Below are 23,416 nucleotides of genomic sequence, written 5' to 3'. Positions count from 1 at the left end.
AGGGGAGCAGAGCGTTCCTACCTCTCCAGGTGGGTGTAATGCCGTGACAGAACATTCTTCACCATGGTAACTGTTTTAGCGTAGCTTTCTTCTCCCTGCTTCTTGGCAAAGTAGAGTTTAGCACGCAGGAAGTAGCCTACAGGCCACAGCCACTCCTGAAAAAATAAATAAAGATATTACATGCTGCTGCACCGCTGGCTCTATCAGGTTCAGGTTGAAAATGTAAAGCTGGTTTTAGAACAGAGTTGACTCAAGCAACCTGTTCCTGTTTGTCTGTTTTTCAATCAGCTGTTGGTTCAGTTTAAGCTAACTGTTCTATACCTCCTTGTTTAAAATGCCCTTATTAAAGATGTACTTTTATTAATCCCCGTAGGGAAATGAGAGAATTCTGCATTTGACCCATCCTAGTGTTAGGAGCAGTGGGCTGCCATATGTACGGCGCCCGGGGAGCAGTGTAGGGAACGGTGCCACTGCTCAAGGACACCATGGTAGCACTTGGTCTTTCGGGGACTTGAACTTCCAGTTCCCAGGCCAAGCCCCTCACCACTTTGCCACCACCGCTTATAAGATAAGATAAGATAAGATAAGAGGTACTTTATTAATCCCAAACTGGGACTTTTTGCACATAGTTAGAAATTAAAAGAGTAGAAATAAACAATTCTAAAAATATTTAAACGTCTGAAAATGATCTGTATTTTTAGGCAGCAGTTGTTAAGGATATGTTTTTCTGCTTTTAAATTGATTTGAGTAGTCAAATTTCCCCAGGAATTAGGAAGTAATGGATTACATGTAATGGGATTACGTAATCAGGATAAAAAAATCTAATAACGATAAAAATTACACTTAAAATAAATGGGGATTACTAGCAGGATTACAATGTTACAATACATTTATTAAATAAAGCTCAATATATTGTAGGGAGACCTACTACCTGAGTTCTTTCATTCTTTTTTTTACAAAGGACACCTGATTTATTAAACCAAATAGTGTGTTTGCGTTTAATTAATGTATTCAACTAAAATGAGTAAACTTTACTATTCTGTAGGCCTAGCCTATCATCTAAGAGGACACATTTTGACACTAAATATCCTGGTTTCTTCTTTTCTAAGTATACATTGTTCAGTTGCCAGAATACAAACTGAAAAAACTGAAACGTTGACTTTAATTAATAAGTGTATTAGGTTAGCTGACAGCTATAATATTCAAGTGAACCTAATATGATTGCTTTCAACACCAATACAGGTTCACTAAAGTCATTGTTGCAGTTTTTATTGATATTTATTTTCTCATGTATTTATTTGCATTGCATTTCAGAATGAGGTAATCCAAAAGTAACGGAAAGTAATCAGATTACATTACCTGTATTTTGAAATACTCAGATTAGGTTACTGATCACATGAGTCACAGGTATATAGTAAATGTAAGAGATTTCAGTTTTAATCTCACTCTCTAAACCCGAGTTAGCTGTTATAGTAGGTTCCCAATTGTGTACTTGTAAATAAAGTTGTAATCAGATTACTATCTGCTCAGTGTCTAGGTCTCTATAAAGAAGCTTCAGATAGCTTTTCAGGGTTTCACATATCTGTTAGATTGTACTGGTGTTTGAGCTGTTTGTAAGGAGTAGATTTTACTCACTGGGCCTTGGTGGTAGTTGAAGCCTTTAGCCAGGTTGTAGTTGTCGTTGTCCAGAGAGTTGTCATAGACACCGCAGTACACCATGTCACTATGACAACACAAATACTATGATCAGTATGAGACTGAATGTATAGGGAATATTCCCACTGTCTCCTTTAAAGACAAGAAGGAGGTGTGACAGTACATCTGCCCAAAGACTCTAATGAGGATATATTTACTCAGGGTCCAGCGTCTTCATTCCCAGCGGGCCCAGCAGTTTCTTCTCTGCCATCTCAAGAGCCATCCAGGCCCTGTCCACGCTGAACAGCTCTGGAGCCTTCAAACACAGAGAGCCTGTCAGGAACCAATCACAGCTCAGCACGCCGTGAGCGTATACAAGGTGTTCTACTCACCACCACCATGGCTATAGTGAAGTTGGGTCTCAGCTGGTAGTCACACCAGGCGCTGGAGGCCCCATAGCTGTCCTTGTATATGCCTTTCTTGTGCACCAGGTTAGGGTGCTTCTCATTGGGGTCATTTGGGTCACCTGACACCCAGAATCCTGCCTCAAAGGCCTGCTGCAGCTGCTGGTTCCAATGGGAGTACGAAATGAACACCTCCTTACCTGCAACACAAGGACAGGGTTTATACAAGGGGGGTCAAACACACTTTACAAAGTTTATAAATTTCAGAGGAGACATGAACTGCAACTTCAACACACTTTTAAGTATTTTTTATGTATAAATGTTGGACATTTAAAAAGGCAGGAGGAATGGAACCTTCTTCTTTAACAGTTCACAGTTTATTCTGTATGGTGGTGTGTGTCATCAAGATTACTACACACATGTGGTTATAAATGTAAAATAATTTCTAGATATTGACAAGTTGATCATAAAGTAAAATACTATATCAGGTTTTTGTCTAAACAGGCTAACAGGGGCGCTGCACCCTCTTACTGTGGGCGTGCGCCCTCATACCTAAATGCAGATTTTCCCCGTAAAATGTTAAAGTGATGCCAGAAAACAATATTTCTGTTGGTCAAACTGTGAGTCCAGAAATATAAAAATGGTGTCAAATGTCTGGTCAGACGTCAGAGATAGCTTTGTTTTTACGGAGAATAAATAGAGGATGGATTGTTAGACTCAATAAACACGACGTTTATATCACTTTAGAGACTTTATTCCAGTTCAGAACAGGACAACTCAGTGGCCACCATTTCCACTGTAACCGGTCTACTCCAGTAACTCCAACATACAACGCATGCGCACAAGCGTTCCCAGGGTCAAAAGGTTACAAAGAGGGAAAATACAAGTTAACAATCTCCCTATCTTTTTTTATGTGAAATGAAAAACAATAAATAATAATAAAACAATGTACAAGTAATACTTGTCACAAGATTTCAAATAAACATACAAAGTCATCCAATGACCATAAACAAAATAAAATGACATCCCGGTGACATCCTGGTACATTGAATTTTGACAAAAGATGAACATATTAATAATGCAAACGAAGTTTTCAGTGCTTTGAATTGTCTGTGCAATAAAGTGTTCACCTCAGATTCCACAGTCCTTCACTTAGAGCTTTCAAAAGCACCAGAGCCGAAGCTCCCTTTTTGGTGAGACAGTCAGCGAGTTGGCCTTTTGTGTCTGACCAGAGCATCTCTTTTATTTGCTTGCTTTGTATAAGCTCCTTAATACCACTTATATCCAACCTAAGTCTCTTTTCTGTGACCTGTTTAGTTGACTTGAGGGCATCGAACAGGGACCGATTGTCGGTTACACAGACCAGTGAAGGAGCATTCAGTTCAGCCTTACCAGTGGTGAGCTCAGAAAAAAGAGTTGCAAGGAAAATAGCATTGTCTACACCATCGGACATAGCAAGTGTTTCTCCTGCAAGGGTGCTTCGTACAACACGTCGAATTCTTTTGGACTGCCAACACAGAGGAGAAAACTTTCCTCTTTCTCCCATAAGAACAATCAATGTCCCCCCCTGTGTACCTCCATCAGGAAGATTACCCAGAGAAGCATCACTGAAAACCACCAAGTGAAGAGCATCGTTTCCTAAATGCTGGAACTTGAGGGTCACCTTGTCTGCCTTAAGCTTACGGATAAGTTTATTTACCTCATGCATAGACTGCACCGTAGCATTTTTTATATTAGATGCCAAACTACATGAGTCAAACATAACATCTGGTCTGGTCTGCTTGGCAACCCATAGGACTTGTCCTATTTTTGACCTAAGCTGCTCTTTTTCAGTGTCATTAAGGGGCGCATCCCTAAGTATAGCACGTGCTGGTTGCATGTGAAGAGGTTGTAAATTCTCAATGTAACTGTGCTGATGTACCTGAACTACACCATCAACAGTAGCAAAATCCATTCCTACATAGGAGAAATGCTCATGTTCCTCACGCCCTACATGGAACGCAGACTTCAGTAGGGGAATCACATCTGTTGAAAAATCTTGCGAGCCTGCCCAAAGAAAATCATCTACATGGCATGCAAGTACTCCAGTAACCTTAAACTGCTCGTCTAACCAATAAAAGACTGCTGGATCCACCTGCGACATTTGACCACCTGTGCCCAGCATGGTTTCTTTGACTTTGTTATACCAATATAGAGATGCATCAGCAAGACCATATACACATTTCTTCAGTTTCCATATAACATTTGCACTGCCTGCCTCAGGAGGGGGCCGGATATAAATATCCCTAGACAGCTCCATGCCCTGCAAGAATGCAGATTTGATGTCCATAGAATGGACTTGCCACTGGTTTTGACAGATTACTGATAACAACAGCCTAAGAGATTCTGAAGCACAGGTTGGAGAATCTTTCTGTAACTCTTGCACATCAAGCTCTTCAAACCCTCTGGCTACGAGTCGTGCTTTAGGCACAATACCCTTGGGAGAGTCTTTGAGACTACAGACCCATCTAGTGGAGACACATTTTTGGCCTGCATTATCAACCTCCTCAAACACATGATTATTGTGCCAATTTTGTATCTCTTCTTGTTTTGCTGCATCAAATGAAATGTCTTTTGCTATGAGTACATCAGCCTCCCTGTCTTCTGACTCAACGTTAAGACTACCAACACATGACATATCAACTGACTCCTTTTGTCCCTCACTGCCATCAGGTTCAAGATGTTGTAAGTTAAACCAGTTTTTATGCTGTCCTGTGGCTTTTCCTGCTCTGCCTAAAACTCTGGCTGTATGTTGAATGCCATCATCTCTGCTCACAAATGTTACAGTCTGACCTGTTCTTAACCTTACACCTGCAAAAGGGGCAGGGTCACCACAGGCCCTGTGCTCTGTGTCAGTTTGTGTCACATTAGGTTGTGTGATGGGTGGGTGCAACACTTCTCCTGTATTCACCTCCATGTCACTGATGTTCTCCTGTTCATTGTCAGTATTATGGTCACTATCTGAGCTATCTTCTGTAGTGTTTGACACGCCTACCTCACTTTCTGCTTTTCTGTTAGCATCATCTTGAGCAATCTGCTTGTCGTGTTCCTCTGTGTTCACCTTACAAAGCCTGGAATGATGCACTCTAACAAGAATCCCACCATGTCTTACAAATACAACAGCCCCATCCTGACCAATAACCACCCCTGGTCCCTTCCACTCAGTGCAGTCTGCTCGTTTGTAATATACTCTGTCTCCTGTCACATATTTGTCATCTGTAGGTCTGAGCTGCTTGCGAAGTGCCCTCCTAATTCTCTCTGAGCATTCGGCTTCAGTGAATGCTTTCCTGGAAGCATGCAAAGCTGATATGTGTTCTCCTACCCTAGCACTTACAGTGGTGCCCTCTAAGGCAGGTAGCTTATCAACTAACACAGAGGGGAGGTTAGGATTCTGTCCAAATACTAATTGATGCGGGCTGTAACCATGAACACTGAGCATACTGTTCTTGGCCATGAGGGCCCAGTCAAGAGCAGTGTGCCAGTCACATCCATTTTCCCGTTTCACTTTCTGGATGATTTCAGTGAGTGTCTGATTGTGTCTTTCCAGTAGGCCGTTGCTCCAGGGACTGTATCCTGCTGTTGTTCTTGTCTCAATGTTGAAGTTTTCTGCCATGTCTCTGATTTCCTGATTATTGAATTCTCCACCGTTGTCACTGTATAGTCTCCGGGGGGGGCCATGTACGCTTATCCATGTGTGAATGAAGGAGTTGACGATTTCACAGGATTTCTTTGTTTTCACAATGTTTCCAGCACTGAAACGTGTAAAATGGTCGATGATATGGAGATACCATACACCTGGTTCCAACTCATGCAGGTCCACTGCTACCGTTTCATTGTACTCTGAGGCCAAGGGCAAACCTGCAGCAGGCCTTGGTTTGGTCTTGTTGTACCTCTTGCATATGTCACAGTCATGTACTATTTGTTGCAAAATAGTGACACAGTCTTTGTCCTTATTTCCTGCGCTTTGAATGAGCCTTTGTAGACGATCTGCTGAGGCATGGCCAAACTGTTTGTGAAGCTTCAGAAGAACTTTGTGTTTCTCATTGGTGGACATGTTTTCTGTCACAGTAAGGACTTCATCCTCAGGCTCACTCTTTTCCGTATCTTTGTCTCTGATGTCTACACAGTAGTGGCCAGAGCTAGTGAATTCAAGAGGCACAGGTTGTCTGAACATCACAGCTCGGTCGTTTTCCATGTCCAAAATGGTTCCTGCTTTCTTCAAAGATGTTTTGCTCAGCAGCAGTGGGATGTCAGCTTTGACCACTTCAGCTTCAACATGACATTTTGTCTGTCCTATCTTAGCAGGTAGTTTTACTTTTCTGCTGGAATACACTAAGTTTCCATCTCCAAATCGAAATGGCCTGCTACTGGGGATTTCTGTTTGCAGCACCTGGTTCACTTGGTCTGGGCTGAGGTCTTTCACATAGCTTTCCAGCCATTTCTCCCCACATACAGTACGAGTACAAGCAGTGTCAATGATAGCTGACCCCAGGGATTCAGCCAGGAAGATTTCTGAATCAGACATTGAAGCTTTGGTAAACAGTGTGATGTTACATTCGTCAACATTTTCTTCTTCAGTTAGTTTGACATGTTCACTCTTCTTATGAGGACAATCTTTAGCCCAATGAAACGTGCTCTGACAGATGGCACACCTTGATCTCCTACCGAATTTATCCAGTGGATTGGTACCTTGTAAGGGCTGCCTCTGTTGTCCAGTCTGTACCGTGTATCGTTGTCCTCGTCCTTGCGGTCTTTGCTCTGTAAAGAACGCCACGTCCTGCTGGTTCACTTGTATTCCGCTTGACGAGCCTGGCGCTTTGCCTCCGAAAATCCTCTTAAGTGCCGATTTCATATCGACGAACTTCAAGTCCGTGCACGCAGTCAGTGCAAGTTGCCTGCTTTTCACGTCCAGACAAGCCGTGTCCAAGAGCTTAAATGCTAACACAGCATCGGGTAGCGTCATATTGTACTTTTTCATCCGGTTATATCTCTGCTCGAAGTCAATTATGTAGTCCGATATGGACAGAGAATTTTCTTTTGTGATGCTATCAAAATGAGAATACGCTTCATATGCACGGTCTTTTTCCTCCTTTAGAAACACACTATCCAATTTAGCTAACAACGTATCCATACCGGTATCAATGTCCAAGTCATCTGCAGGTATTTCCATTGCGATTTCCCGGGCTCTTCCTTGAAGCCCCAAGGCGACAGCAAGTGCATGTTTCTCTTTGTCGAGTTCTGTAACACGCGTCCAGACGTTAATTTCATTTTTCCAACTCTCGTACGGCTTGGTCTCGTCAAACTTCGGCGGAATTTTGTAACTAGCAGCCATCCTCTGCTACCAATGTTAGACTCAATAAACACGACGTTTATATCACTTTAGAGACTTTATTCCAGTTCAGAACAGGACAACTCAGTGGCCACCATTTCCACTGTAACCGGTCTACTCCAGTAACTCCAACATACAACGCATGCGCACAAGCGTTCCCAGGGTCAAAAGGTTACAAAGAGGGAAAATACAAGTTAACAGGATGTCCGGTCGAACAATGCGGTTTGCGTCCTGGTCGTGGAACAACGGACCAGCTTTTCACTCTCGCAAGGATCCTGGAGGGGGCCTGGGAGTACGCTCATCCGGTCTACATGTGCTTTGTGGATTTGGAGAAGGCGTATGACCGGGTTCCCAGGGAAATACTGTGGGAGGTGCTGCGGGAGTATGGGGTGAGGGGTCTCTACTCAGGGCCATCCAATCTCTGTACTCTCAAAGCAAGAGCTGTGTCCGGGTCCTCGGCAGCACGTCGGGCCGATTTCCGGTGAGGGTTGGCCTCCGCCAGGGCTGCGCTTTGTCACCAATCCTGTTTGTGATATTCATGGACAGGATTTCGAGGCGTAGTCGTGGGGGAGGGGGTCTGCAGTTCGGTGGGCTAAGGATTGCACCTCTGCTTTTTGCAGATGATGTGGTCGTAATGGCTTCATCGGTCTGTGACCTTCAGCACTCACTGGATCGGTTCTGGATCCCAAGTGAAGGAGTTCAAGTATCTTGGGGTCTTGTTCTCGAGTGAGGGAACAATGGAGCGTGAGATGGGCCGGAGAATCAGAGCAGCGGGAGCGGTGCTGCAGTCGCTTTACCGCACTGTTGTGACGAAAAGAGAGCTGAGCCAGAAGGCAAAGCTCTCTGTCTACCGGGCCATCTTCATTCCTACCCTCACCTATGGTCATGAAGGATGGGTCATGACCAAAAGTACGAGATCACGGATACAAGCGGCCGAAATTGGATTTCTCCTCAGGGTGGCTGGCATCTCCCTTAGGGATAAGGTGAGAAGTTCAGTCATCCGGGAGGGACTCGGAGTAGAACCTTTGCGTTGAAAGGAGCCAGTTGAGGTGGTTCAGGCACCTAGTGAGGATGCCACCTGGGCGCCTCCCTAGGGAGGTGTTCCAGGCACGTCCAGCTGGGAAGAGACCGAGGGGTAGACCTAGGACCAGGTGGAGGGATTATATCTCTTCGCTGGCCTGGGAGCGCCTTGGAATCCCCCAGTCAGAGCTGGTTGATGTGGCCAGGGAAAGGAAAGTTTGGGGCTCTCTGCTGGAGCTGTTACCTCCGCGACCCTGACGGAAAAGCGGGAGAAGATGGATGGATGGATGTCCGGTCGGTCTGCCGGGGACGAGTGGCAGGCAGCAGGCTGACACTGAAACTGAGATTTCTGAATTACATCCTTTCTTTTACTCTCCTTTTCTCTGGAGAGAAGTTAAGAAACTCTGGATTTATTTGTTGTTTGAGGTGCAATATATGACTCAGAAACTATTATTTTCTGTTTTGCTCTAATGCAGGATTTTCACCAGAAAGTGGACGGGGCTTAATTTTGGAAGTGACGTTAAGCACCTCATACTATATTTTTCTATATACCAGTGACTAAATGTTTTGTGCGTTTGTAGATACTCGGTGATCTGTAATGAACCTGTGCAAATGATAAACACTATCAGAATATACTTTTTTGCACTAAAACAAAAGGGAACAATTTGGAGTTATTTAGAGGTTATGATTTTACTGGTCCGGCCCACTTTAGATGAAATTTGGCTCTATGTTGCCCTTGTGTTAAAACAAGTTTGATGCCTCTGGTCAAAAGGAGTGTGTGCGTGTACCATCTCTCTGTACTTTGGCTCCGTCATAAGGGAACAGTCCTTTGGCATGGAGCTCCACCACCCAGCGGACAGCCGACTTACTGAGACCAACGATCTCCACTGCTGCTCCATCCCTGCACACACCAACACACTCACCACTGTTATTATATTGATTATTTAGAGTGCCAAACATCAGAGGATAGAGAACAACATACACACTTATGCTGATGTAACACTGAGGAAAAAATAAATTCTTCATATGTGATTAAATCTGATCCAGGATGAAGATCTGATGCAAACTGGCTCTAAAACCCTGAGAGGGGTTTGTGACAGAAGTTATGTGAGGACAAGGGTGTTAGGAATGTGTGTGTGGTACCTTGTTGCGTGTGTGGTAGTGTGAAATGGTTCCTTGGAGTTATCTTGGAGTGTGTGTGCATTTATGTTTTGTATGTGTGTGTATTCCATTTTGTGACATCTTGGAGTGTGTGTAGGCTTGTGCCAGTGAGTATTATCTTGAAGTGTGTGTCCATGTTTTATTTCAGAGTGAGTGTGTATTTGGGTGATGTGTTACCTTGGATTGTGAGTGTGTGTTTATATCTGTGCTACCTTTCAGTGTGTTTTTTTGTTGATGTCTTATCTTGCACAGTGTATGTGTCACGCTAGAATGTGTGTGTGTGTGTTACCTTGGAGTAGCAGGCATGCCTTTGTTTTTTGCCTTGTCACTTTCTCCCATTTTATCCATCCATGTGCCGCAGTTGAAGCGGTTTCCGCCGGTCACAAAGCCGGTGTCTGGATCCACCTTCGCCTCCACGTTGAAGCCTCGAAAAGAGAATCATGTATTTAATGTGATGTGAGGAAACACTCTGCTGCTACTGCGCACGCACACGCACACACACACACACACACACACACACACACACACACACACACACACACACACACACACACACACACACACACAGCCCGTCTACCTTCGTCTTTCATGTGCATGTCTATCTTGGGTCCAGCGTTTCTCTCTCTGAAGGAAATTCCCTGTAGGTGGCGCTGCAGAGCCTCCTGGATCACATCACACAGAGGCTGCTCCTACACACACACACACACACACACAAACACCTTTATATATACATGGAAGTGCACATAAGAATGATAATGGTTGAGTAATATGTGTGTGTGTGTGTTTTTTAAACATCTCTAAACTGGGTAACTCTTATTACCCAGGCAGAGACGCATAGCAGAGAATACTGCTGACCTGTGTGTGTGTGTGTGTGTGTGTGTGTGTGTGTGTGTGTGTGTGTGTGTGTGTGTGTGTGTGTGTGTGTGTGTGTGTGTGTGTGTGTGTGTGTGTGTGTGTGTGTGTGTGTGTGTGTGTGTGTGTGTGTGTGGTTGTGTGTGTGTGTGTGTGTGTGTGTGTGTGTGTGTTAGTTGTACATACCAACTCTCCGGGGGTCAGCGGTTCACAGTCATCAGTAGGGTACATGCGCGTGACAGGGCACTGAAGGATTTCATGCCCCTGAGAAACGTGGGAAGTGTAGTCCTGAACACAAGCACAAAGGAAGTTAAAGTTATAAATAAAGTACATTATTAAAACACAACATTAGATTGTGTGTGTGTATAGAAATACATTACTTTTATTTATTTATTGCAGGTAAATAAACACTTTTAAAAAGTGTTTTTAAATAAAGTTAGGAATAACTTTAGAGGGGATTGCTTGTTGAAGGTGAAATTTATTTAGACCCCCTTCTTTACATCCCATAACTCTGTACAGTATATTATATTATACCGCATTACTACCTGAATGCACTGCAGCCACCACCACACAGCATCCCGGCAGTTGAAGCGAGCGCAACGACCCTCGCCCAGCAGGTTGGGGATCAAACCGTGACGCAACGTGCCCGCGAATGCCAGGATGATGTTGCTATGGAGACGAGGAGACAGAATGTTTCATTTTAGAGTTACCTTTTCAAAGGACAGGGCACAAGGAAGTAGCTTTAAAGGACCAACATGTGTGTTACTGTAACCCAGAAACGCACGCACACACACACGCACACGCACACACACACACACACACACACACACACACACACACACACACACACACACACACACACACACACACACACACACACACCGGGCCTCGATCTCTCTCCCAGTGAGCAGCATCAGTCCTCTGAGGGCGATGAAAGTGTCTCTGCCCCAGCACCGGAAAATCCCAGAGGAGAAATGAGGAAGACCTGAAGGATGTCAATTATTACATCAGTCAAATTGGCCAATGAGCATCCACTTCATGTTAATTATAAATATAAAGTCAATAATCACTTTTATTTTCAGTTTGAGTCTTAATAATTGTCACTTTATCTACAGAGAAATCACTAGTTGCTAGGCTACCTGCAGCCAATGAGACGCAGCACTGTTCCTTCTGGCCTGTGGCTGGACTGACACGGTAGGGAACGTTGTCAAGTTTCGTAGAAAGGGGAGGGAGGGCAGGCAAGTGTCCGACGCCACACATCTGAACGGACCCCAGCGCCAGGTAACGCACGAAGCTGGAGCCATTCTGGATGAAACTGGTTGAACAAAGACACAGAATATAAGCAGCTGAAGCGAGACAGGAAGTGTGGTTGTACAAAATGTAATCTTTACAGCAAAAACTCAGTGCCTAAAACTCATAGTTTTAGAATTGATTTGCTATGGTGCCAAAAGTGCTGCTGAAAAAAAATAAATAATCCAAATTAATAAAACAGAAACAAGGCAAAACACATGCAAATGAAGAAACATCTTCACCAACTTGAGGAAACATGGACAGCGTTTACTAAAACTAAAAGCTCCAAATACAATCGCTGCAAAAAGCTCAGAACACAACCGAAATGGGGACACTAAAAAGTGACGTACACAGCTGGGACCGCAGCGCTGGGTGATGTTTGGGGATTATAAAGTTTATAAACCCTCATTGTAGTTGGAAACTTACCTAAAATGTAAGTCTTATCAGCTTATTTCACAATGTGATCACATGATTCGTACCCATATTATTGCAGATCTGCTGTAAGCTAGCTAGCTAACGTAGCTAACCTAGTCAATTTAAATACACTGACAAAACACCTACAGTTGAAACAGACTAACTCTGCCAAAAGAGACAGTTGGCCAACTTTATAATCCCTTTACGTCACCAAGCACTCCGGTCCCCGCTGTGTGCGCCACATTTTAGTGTCCCCGTTTCCTTTGTGTTATCAGCATCTTGCAGCGCTTCAAGTAAACGCTGTGCATGGATCGTCAGGTTTGTGAAAATGTTTTTTTGTTTGCATGTGTTTTGGCACATTTGTGTTTTTATATTTGCATTGTTTTTGAAAGTTCAGCGCATTTCCCCTAATGGAAGTGTTTTGGCCAATTGTGGTGCGCTTGCACCTGTCAGCCACCATCATTTCAGACCCTAACGATGCATATTTCCTGTCTCATACCTGGACATGAGTTTCTGGGAGGCCTCCAGAGCGGTCGTGTAGGTGGACACCAGTATGGCATCAAAGTAACAGGGGATGAGGTAGCGTGGGATGTGTTTCAGGTAGTTAAACATGGCTGCCAACCACTGACCAATCTGGACACACACAATGTACACACATCAGAAGACCTAAACTAGAGACATGTAGGTAAGTAAGTAGGTAACTCAGATTATTTGCATCCTGTTTATAATCATACTGTCCTGTCCTGCATACCTACTACCATACAGGAAAGGTTGTTTTAAAAGGCACAGCTCATCTGATTAACTAAAGACATGTTTTCTCACTCACATAGTGAATATATACTGTGTGTTAACACTGTTCCCTACACCTTCACTGTGTTCAAATCTCAGCACAAAACATCAAAGCCTGAACAATTAAAACCAAATCTTTCTGAAGGGCTGAACACCAGAAGAGACACATTACATGTGTCTTCTTGATTTGTGGCCCTGCAGACTGCTCACCTGTTGCAGTGGTTCCTCTCTGCGTGTCAGTCTGTTGGCGACAAAGTCTATGAGCCAGTCCCCTTGTCTGAGGTTGCCACACACAGGATGGCCCAGGTCATTGTTGGCCCGGATGTCAGCCAGCACTGATATCAGACCTGAAGCAACACAAAAACAACCGACCTGAGGCCCTCTGTTCACATGGCATAGGATTCTGGCAGAAAGGAAAGTCATTTGCACTTCCAGCACTTTTTTTATTGTTTCTATTACAACCTGTCAACACTTTTACTGTATAGGGCAGACCGCCTTTTATCTATATGTTCAGGCTACTTTTAGGTTTTGGTTCAAAATTGTTTTTCAGCATAAACACCAACCAGAAGATGCTAGCTATGTGCTTCACTGCTCAGCCAGACATCCATAGAGCGAGAATGATTATTGCGCTGATTAAAGTACAACACTCACTCAACAGTCAGTGTCTGCCTGGCCTTTTGTGTCTTTGTTAAGATTATGTCTGACAGATGGGGCTTAGAGGTCTCCTATTATGCTATATTTGAACAATATATTGTAGGTCCATATCTATATTAAACATCTCTGTGAAGTGTTTTGCTCAAAATACCAAACAGATCCCCCATTGTAGCATGCCTTACCCCCCTCTAGCTCAGCCCTGTTCCTGAAGTGCTGATTCTGTGACTGTAGCTTTAAATGAACTAGCTGCTGCTGGCAACGCCCCTTTGGAGCTGTTGCTGGCCACGCCCATTTGGAGCGTCATGATCTCTCCTCTGAAGAGAGCTTTCTACCGGGAGAAACTCAGCTAAACGCTGCCGTGATTAAACGCCATATTATGTTCCAAACTACATCCAGCATTATTTCTGAAACAGTCTGGAGCTCAAACGTTTCTCTATCGGTTTACCACAAGGAGAGGACCTTTATATTACACACAGTCTCTCCAGAACAGAGTTACCTCTGAGTGTTAGCAATGCTTGCTAATTTAAACACAGACCATATTACTTCCTAAACAGACGATATTCAATATATATATATATTGGGGACGATAGGTTGGGACGTGGGGGGGACGTTGCCATGAGTTCAATGTAAAGCCAGCCCACATTTCGGTCATTACGTCATAAGGACGGCAAATCTGGATCAGCTCATTTGTACCCCCGTTTTTAGAGATGTGGGTAAGGAGGAAAACAAAGAGGGTTGTATTTACACACCGGGGACACATATTTATGTATGAAAGACAACAAAAAGTGTATTTTGCATAACAAGGGACCTTTGATGATGATTCTCCTCCAGTTTCAACTGTGACCTCACCAGCGCATATCTGATGCTACAAATATTTTCATCTCAAAAGGCTTAGTTCTTTTTTTTGTTGTTGTTTTTATTTTATAAAGATGTGCTTGCCTTTTCATATAATATGTTATTTTGTCTTTATTTTGCACATTAAAAATGTCAATTTCCCCGCTGTGACACGATTAAAGGATTTCAGATGTTTTGTCCTTATTCATTTTAGGAAATATTATAGTTTATTATAGTACACTGTGTATAGTGTCTGAGACTGTATGTAACTACCTTGTAGTCCAGCATATTTGAAGCTCTCCCATCCTGGGATACTGTAACAGCCTCCACCGTCTTCCTGTTCCTCGGCGTCACAGCGGAACAGCAGGATGTTCAGGTCGGCTAAAGTCAGCCTGGACATCAGTCTGTGGGACACACACAGCTTAACATCCACCAGTGTTCACTGACTGTCATCATCTTTGTTGTTCCACACCTCTTATGTACACTCAAGTCCCCATTTCCTCAAATGGAAATGTACTAGGTGTCTTGTTTAATATGCATTTATACATATTAGGCATCACAGTAGTGTAATAAGAACCAAAATGATATTACAAGCAGACACGAGGTTTCTCTAATTCTTTGTTTTCTTCTCCTTGTCAAAATTTGGTGCCTACATTTCCAATAAATCCACTGAACTCCACAGCTCCAGAGTTTTAATCCAGTGACATCACTTGAGGAAATTAAATCAGATCTGATGATCCCTTTGGAGACACTGAAGACTTTATGCAAACTTTGGTGTGTGTGCTTTACTCTATAACATCTGTAGACAAAGTTTAGACGTGTGAAGTTGAGTCACTGTTTGACTCTCAACTGTCCTGCAAAGATAAACATAGTTAAGGCGGTTTAACTAATTTAACTCACTGCGCCAGGGGTTTGGTCAGTATCTCTGGGAGGTTTTCATCAGCTACACTGCCTCTCCGGTATTTTGGGCTGAACTGCGTCAGATAAAATCTCAGCACTCCGACCAGCTTCTGGGCCTTGGGGTCCAAACTGACCCTGTGAGGAACAGAGGGAGAAACAAATTTAAATGCTAACGAACTAATGTTAAAGTTTTAAAAACCAATGAAATAATAATGAATGTGCCTTGTAATGTTTAAATGATGCAAACACACACTCCTTGTTTCCCTCAGTGCTGAGGCTCACCTGAAGGCGATGACGCTGCCGGGTGTCAGATTCTGAAAGGAGATTTCCTGCACAAACTCTGATCGATCTTTAGAGGTCACTTGCTTCACCACTGTACTCTCCTGTAACTACATATATACAGTATGTTATTATAGTTTTAATTAAATCTAATTTATATCAATATACACAGAATCACAGTATTTACCGAGATATGCTCCTTTATTTCCACAGTGTACTCTGGCATGCCGTTGATGTATTTATCATCCTTCTTATAACTCCCTGCATGCCTTTCCACTGTCCTCGCCTCCAGCACCACTTCCTCTATCTTTCCTAGAGAGACACAAAGACAGGGAGATAGATAATCATATAAAGATGCAACATCCACATGTTTCAGATGTGTTTGTAATCAGGTGATCCGTGTTATTTCCATACCAGGTATGCACATGGGTGGGACGCTGGTGTCGTATTTGTGTGTTTTGGGGTTCCAGAAGGCCGTCCTGCACACAGCCACCACAGACTGGTGTGTGCTGGGACAGTGGCGAGTCACTGCAACAACATCTGCATCCACCTGGTCCACAAACACCTGCAGGAGGAGACGAGACACGCTGATGAGAGACCTCTAAGAAGCAGAAGCAGTCAGCAGCCATGGATATGATAAACGTTTTATTTTTCCTTCTCTTAATATATCAAAACACAGACTGCATTACGTGTTAAGTATTCTCTTTTTTTTCGGGGTACTCCTTCCTTTATTGAAGTGACAGAGTTGTAAGGAGGAGGTAAAGGGGACGACTGGCAGCAGATGGTCCTAGGCCGGATTGGAACCCGATTTCTACCACAGCAAGTCTTTATTAGGATATTCTTATCCATTAGTATATTATATATAATACATTACTATGTATATAAGTATATACTGTATTTATTCTGATATTCAACGATAGACGTTACATATTTTGATAAAAGGACGCTCTTTCCAGGATACCTGGAAGGACATATTCACTGAAGCAAATTTACTGACAAATTCATATACATGGAGAAAATGTAAATGTAAAGTAGTTACCAGATCACTCCGAACTCCAGAGATAGTGTCAAAAATGGGCCCAACACATAGTAACTTATGTTGGAGGAACTGTGGGACTGTGGGGAATCGTACTCATATATTTTGGTTATGCCCCAAATTACATATATTTTGGAAATAGATATCTGAGGCTCTTAAAGAAGTGTTCCACCAAAATATTGCTCTAAATCCGATGGTGGCTCTACTGGCAGTACTGAGGGCCTAGAAGAGAGGTCTAAGACGTTTCTATTAAGAATTCCATTGACAGCGGCCCTGAAGTGCATCACCATTAAATAGTTGAAACAGAACCTCCCACCTATAACTGCTGGATTCACATATATTAAGCTTACAGAAAAATAGATTCATCAAACGATGGGCACCTGTAATGCATCTATAATACAGTAAGAATTGTCACTTGTATTCTCTTTACATCATTATTATTTATTATTTTCTAAGGTCGGCCATCTTTATTTTATTATTTTTTTGCCCTGGAGTGGTACTCTGTTACTGGTTTAATACTTGAAATCTATTCAAGATTGTATTGATACAGCATATATATATATTGTACTGTATTATTGTTTGAAACAAGTAGGAATCATTTAAAGAAGCCTTAGGCCACAGCTGGTGGAGTATAGACATGTTTTCATTAGAGACCAACATGTTTATGACTTGTCTCATTATCAGTTAGACAGTTGTTAACCAGTTCTCTGCTCATTGTATTTCCATCACATTAAGGATGTACCAGGCTCTACGTAAATCCTGAATGCCTAACAAGCTTGTAACTGAACCTTTCCTTATGTGTGGCAGCCTCTCATATCTGGAAGAATGTGTGGTTGCCTTCATGCCAGGCCGAAAGTTCATTCTGCCACCAGATCTCCTCTGGACCCCTCTCTGCTGCTGCTCTATCCAGTCAACCGGTCTTTGGCGTAGGGTGAAAGGTGGACATCCAGTTTGTGATATTGTGGAAGACAATACCCTTAGTCTTCAAAAAGGTCTCACCTCCATAATCCTCCTAGTCAATGGTCCGTTCTGAAAGTCCCACACTAGTTCCCCTCATGGTGCCACTAGTCACGTCTAACAGCCACACCCCCTAAGATTGATTTCAGTTCTGAACCTACCCAGTACCGCCTAAATCTAACCCAATGTGTTAGAGATGTCTTCCTGCAGTTGGAAGAGGAAGTCAGTGGCTGTTGGTTGGAGGAGCACTCAGCATTATTTGTTCAATAGCTTGTGCTTGGACTCTAGAGAATTTTAGTTTGTATTTTATATAATTAACAATTATTTTATTACCATTTAAATTCCTTCAAATTGTATATAATGTGTGTAAATGAAATCCCATATTTCTCTCCCCTCTCTTCCCAGATCTCTAAGAGTGGGTCCTACCTGGATGAAGCCCTGTGAGGCCAGCTCCTGGTGCAGCTTGTTTATGGCCAGTTTCCCAGCTATGATGCCTGTCTGAGGTCCAACCTCACCGCTAGAGGAGGGGGCTGCTGAGGGGTTCCACTTGGGGTAAAAACGCTCCTCCTTTACCACAGAGATCTACACACACACACACACACACACACACACACACACACACACACACACACACACACACACACACACACACACACACACACACACACACACACACACACACACACACACACACAATCTTCTTACAATGAATGAATTCTGTTCCGCTGTAGCAAGTTGAGCAGGAGTGTGTAATATCCAGTATGTTAGTGATGATACAGCGCTATGTACAGCCCACAGCTGAATCAGAGCTGAGTTTAAAATGTATTTAGGTTTGAGTGAAGCTTGAGTGAGGCTAAAAGATGGTGTGAGCATCCGCAGCTATACACGTACAATAAGCAATCTCAAGAATCAGGTTTTATTGTCTGATGCACAAAATCTACACCATAGTTGTCTGCAAAGAAAGAGTGATTCAGTGGCGCGAGTAAAAACTATGTTCCCAAAGATAAAATAAGATTAATATGTAAAATAAAATACTGTAGAGTTGAATAAAATACTCTTTCTAGCTAGCTTTTTATTCATTGTTGGTTTCTTAGCAGCTTGATTAGCCGGGCTTTACGATCCAAACTAAATCTGGCAGATTTTAGTTTTTCCACACAATCCCAACAAGAATGGATAGTAGAATGTCATAGTTGTGTTTACGAGTAGCCTAATATACAGACTCCCAAACTCATTTTTTTTCTACATGATTCAGTTTGGGTGTGAATTGAAGTTCGGGACTCTTTCAATCCAGATTTTTACGATGTAATCATTGAAAGACGGACATATTTCACTCTAACTGTACATTGAGAATTTCAAACCAAAGTTACAAGAGGTTAGTTAGAAATACTTAGAAATACGGTTACTAACAACTGACCTGATGTGGCACTAACTCATCGTATCCTCTGGTGGAGCCGATAGCACAGCAGGCCATGGACACCATAGCTGAGCTGGGGAGGGAGTCCAGTGCTGAGCGCAGCTGTAACACAGACACACACACACACACACACACACACACACACACACACACACACACACACACACACACACACACACACACACACACACACACACACACACACACACACACACACACACACACACACATTTACACACAGAAATCTTCTCACAAATAGACCCAATCTTCTCATCAGACCCAAACCCACCTGTATGGGACACTCGTTGTCATGGGTTACATCCAGAAACATGGCGTGTGCGATGGAGGGCATGAGTGGACGGAGGCTGGGCTGAACAAAGGCCCCGACCGGTTCCCCCCCGTAGCGGTGGACCAGCCGGCCCTGCTCATGGCTGTCCCCAGCTGACATGGCCTCTGTGGACAGGGAGCACAGTGAGACACGGAGGGACAGAACACAACAGAGGACACCATGCCACCAGCAACATACAGGTTCACACTGCAGGTCAACACCAGCTCACATTTGGGATGCTAGCATGTTCAGCATCGCTAAGCTTACAATCATGACAAAACGCATCCCTTTTTCATGTTGTTTTAAATTGTTTTATTTCTGGCATCACTACACTATTGGTGCAGAGAGGAGCAGTGATGACATCTTGTTGTAGCGCAACACTGAAGTTAGCATCCTAAGGGCTCCCTCAACTTATAGCCAGTTGGGTCTTTCCACTGGATTTCTGAATATTGCTGGAAATACGATCTGACACATTTATGACACTGACACATGTTGTTCAGCAGAATAATCTCCACACATACATTACACCACTTTGAGATGTTTAAAGTGTGAATGTAATTGCCAGAAGTAAAAACCTAACATTAGGCTGTAAACAAATGACATCACGGCCACATGGCTGTGAATCACCACTGCTAAGCTAATGGTGGCTAATGGTTGGCAGTAACCACCGTTTTTATGACACTTAGAGTAGAAGCTTCAGGCATACACCAGTGACGCATTTTATGTTTTAGAACAAAACATGAACATCTCTTCAGCTTGTGACATTTTGGCAGACGTCCAAAAACAGGTTCAAAACAACGTTGACTTGTGACGAGGGAACCGGAAGTGCTTAAATAATAACACATTTCTAGGGTTTAGGACTGAGTCCTGCACCACTTTGTTTGCATTTTTACACAAACAACTGAGTAAGTGAGAGATATGATGGTGCTTTCAGGGGTACATGGATAAAACAGCCCTGACATTCGCTTTCTTTTTAACAGGCTTTGTCTCACTTTGTCTGTACTGCATTTAACACAAAGCAGCATAAATACCTGTCCCAGCATCCCAAACTGTCATCTTTGTCCATATTATTAACAGACTTTGTATATAAGGGCATGTAGTGTGAGTGAATGTGGATATATACCTCGTATGAGCGAGGAGATCCCTAGCTTGGTGACGAAGACATTATCCAGCTCCTCACTGCCAGTGAACAGCTCAGCCACCACATACAGGTTAGGACACACTGTTCTGGCAGCGTCCAGCAGGAACTGATCACACAGCACACAGCAGGTGGGGGGGGGGGGTTGAAGAGATAAGGCGGAGATGGACAGAAGAGGAGGAGGAGCAAATATAGGGAGAAGGATACGGGAAGAGATGGAGGACGAGAGGGAAAAAAGACAGGGCGCAAGATAAAGAAGGAGAAATAGGGCGGAGATGGGTAGAAAAGGAGGGAGAGGGGGAGATATCGGGAGGACGCAAAGAGAGAAGGACGTTGATGGATCGAAAAGGAGGAGAGACAGGAAGGAGTGGGACAGAATAAGGTGAAGGAGGAGAAAGGAGTGATAGTGGAGAGAAAATGGATAGAGTATGAGGAGGAGAAAGGGGGAAGGGTCAGGAGGATGTGGAGGAGGTTGGGAGGAAGACAAGGAAGACATGGAAAGAAAAGGAGGAGGCAAGAGGAAGGAGAGAAAAGGAGGAGGATAGAGGAAGGAGAGATAGGGAGAAGATGGATATTGTAAGAAGAGGTGAAAGTGGATGAGGAGAGAGAGTGAGGAGGAGAGAGAGTGAGAAAGAGAGATATATGAGGAGGAGAAAGAGCGAGGAGGAGAGAGAGTGAGGAAGAGAGATATGTGAGGAAGACAGATATGTGAGGAGAAGAGAGAGCGAGGAGGAGAGAGTGATGAGGAGAGAGAGTGAGGAGGATAGACAGTGAGGAGGAGAGATATGTGAAGAGGAGGAAAGAGAGTGAGTAGGAGAGAGAGTGAGGAGGAGAGAAAGTGAAGAGGATAGAAAGTGAGGAGGAGAGAAATGTGAGGATGAGAGAGAGCGAGGAAACGAGATATGTGAAGGGTTAGTGGTTAGTAAAGACAGGCCGAGAGAGCACAGCATGCAGTGCCACAGAGCAGGAGTGAGAGACGAGGAGAGGAGGTGTTTGGGTTGAAGGAGGAGAGGAGACAGAGACAGAACACAGTGAGTATTGGTACCTCGCACAAGGCTGCTTATTCCCAGCCGGTTCACAAACACATTGTCAATGAGCTCGCTGCCTGTGAACAGCTCAGCGATCACATACAGGTCGGGCCTGACCCCCCGAGCTGCGTCTAACATGGCCTGCACACAGCCCCACCCCCCACACACACACAGGGAGAGAGGCAGAGTTACACTTTACCTTCACACACACACACACACACACACACACACACACACACACACACACACACACACACACACACACACACACACACACACACACACACACACACACACACACACACACACACACACACACACACACACACACACACACACACACACACACACACACACACACACACACAGGCTTGAGGGTGCAACTGTTATTATGGTCAAATACACTATACTACTTTTATTATTTATAAGCAGTGTTGGGGAGTGACGGAATACATGTACAGGCGTTACGTATTTAGAACACAAATTATGAGTAACTGTATTCTGTTACAGGTACAGTTTGAATAGATGGTATTCAGAATAGTTGCACTGTTGAAATCAATGGAGTACATGACGGTACTTCTCTGTTTTCACTCTCTAAATAAATTGAGGCAACTTGATGCATTTCCCAGAAGCCCCAACATGAAAACGAATGAAAATGAGCAATTTGAATTGCGTGATCAGTTGCCTACAATGGAGTCGGAAGAGGAGCAGCTAGAGGTAGAGCTGGAGCCGGAGCCAGCAAAACAGAGCCAGGGCAGGAATACGTTTCTATCTTGGAAATTCAAACAGCATTTCACATTAAAGAAAGAGAACCAAATATAACTGTGCAGTAAAACCTCTGCTTGCCAGCAACCAACCCCCTGTCCACGTCCAAAGACTCCTCCTCCGACCTGTATTTTTTTTTTAATTACCCAGGGGTAGTGATCTGCTGTAGTTTTACTGGTCAGCTTGCTGTTTTATAGTTGTACCAGAATCCTATGTGCTGATTTACTAGCCCCGGAGCTGTTGAAAGACTCTGACTAGTCCTGTTTGACCTGCTAGCAAACGTTAGCTAAAATGAGCTTGTGTTAGCTTAGACTGCGGTTAGATTTTTTCAGAACACATTCAGCCAGTTGGAACAGAAGAACACACCAGAATAGGCCTGTTTAGTAAACAGGATTTGATGGCCGCATTCCTACACTTATAAAATGCAATTCAATGTGGAAGTAATCCAATATAAAATGCAATTCAATGTGGAAGTAATCCAAGTATTCAGAATACGTTACTCAGATTGGGTAATGTAACGGAATACGTTACAGATTACATTTTTGGGCATGTATTCTATATTCTGTAACGGAATACGTTTTGAAAGTATCCTTCCCAACACTGTTTATAACAGAGATCCAAGAAAAATGTAATACCTGTATGATGTAATGCAAGGCAGTACTTGGCCTACAATGAACACACCAACACTCTCACATTTTTGTTGGAACTGTAGTTGAATATGTGTTCTAGTGTTACTTTGGTGGAGTTGAGTAGGACTTCATGTTATTGTAATGTTTTCTTAATACTGAGAACATTTAAATGCACACTTATATTTTGGTTTTGAGCATTATACTATGTTTGGGATGTGAACATGGAAGATGAGAGGCCTGATTATGTTTGTCATTGTATACATAGTTTGGGCATTCAAATATACTTAAGTTATAGAAATACTATTTAATTGTAATGGCCTATTTCAGAATAATGCATATGAAATGACTGGATTTTGATTATTGATGCATTAATGTTTAATTACTTTATTAACTGCATATACTAACCTGTAAGTATATGTTAATGTTTATTTCTTAGTTGATTTACATTTTTTATTAGCTAATAATATAATGTGTAGCGTAAATAAAGCTGTCAGATTCATGTAGTGGAGAACTTTATACTT

General features: G+C 43.2%; 1 protein-coding gene across 2 annotated transcripts in view; it reads right to left on the bottom strand.

Moving 5' to 3' along the window:
• The window catches only part of agla (amylo-alpha-1, 6-glucosidase, 4-alpha-glucanotransferase a), a 47,430-nt gene that overhangs the window by 2,798 nt on the left and 21,216 nt on the right, over positions 1–23,416 (bottom strand). The window contains exons 13-34 of one of the 2 annotated variants that reach the window (XM_063885651.1): positions 21,519–21,642; positions 19,297–19,460; positions 19,008–19,109; positions 18,020–18,175; positions 16,015–16,165; positions 15,788–15,912; positions 15,604–15,710; positions 15,322–15,456; positions 14,695–14,825; positions 13,144–13,280; positions 12,644–12,777; positions 11,580–11,755; positions 11,323–11,425; positions 10,986–11,109; positions 10,627–10,728; positions 10,166–10,277; positions 9,878–10,013; positions 9,216–9,328; positions 2,028–2,239; positions 1,854–1,951; positions 1,636–1,723; positions 22–155 (exon numbers count right to left, since the gene is read on the bottom strand). In XM_063885651.1, the coding sequence (XP_063741721.1) occupies positions 22–155; positions 1,636–1,723; positions 1,854–1,951; positions 2,028–2,239; positions 9,216–9,328; positions 9,878–10,013; positions 10,166–10,277; positions 10,627–10,728; positions 10,986–11,109; positions 11,323–11,425; positions 11,580–11,755; positions 12,644–12,777; positions 13,144–13,280; positions 14,695–14,825; positions 15,322–15,456; positions 15,604–15,710; positions 15,788–15,912; positions 16,015–16,165; positions 18,020–18,175; positions 19,008–19,109; positions 19,297–19,460; positions 21,519–21,642 (2,864 nt within the window). Of the gene's footprint in view, positions 1–21; positions 156–1,635; positions 1,724–1,853; positions 1,952–2,027; positions 2,240–9,215; positions 9,329–9,877; positions 10,014–10,165; positions 10,278–10,626; positions 10,729–10,985; positions 11,110–11,322; positions 11,426–11,579; positions 11,756–12,643; positions 12,778–13,143; positions 13,281–14,694; positions 14,826–15,321; positions 15,457–15,603; positions 15,711–15,787; positions 15,913–16,014; positions 16,166–18,019; positions 18,176–19,007; positions 19,110–19,296; positions 19,461–20,458; positions 20,583–21,518; positions 21,643–23,416 lie in introns of both variants that reach the window. The other variant, XM_063885650.1, reaches the window with a different exon arrangement.

This window comes from Eleginops maclovinus, chromosome 6 (assembly GCF_036324505.1).
Source record: "Eleginops maclovinus isolate JMC-PN-2008 ecotype Puerto Natales chromosome 6, JC_Emac_rtc_rv5, whole genome shotgun sequence".
Taxonomy (NCBI): Eukaryota; Metazoa; Chordata; class Actinopteri; order Perciformes; family Eleginopidae; genus Eleginops; species Eleginops maclovinus.
The sequence above is the reverse complement of the archived record's forward strand: the minus strand, read 5'-3'. Positions and strand labels throughout refer to the sequence as shown.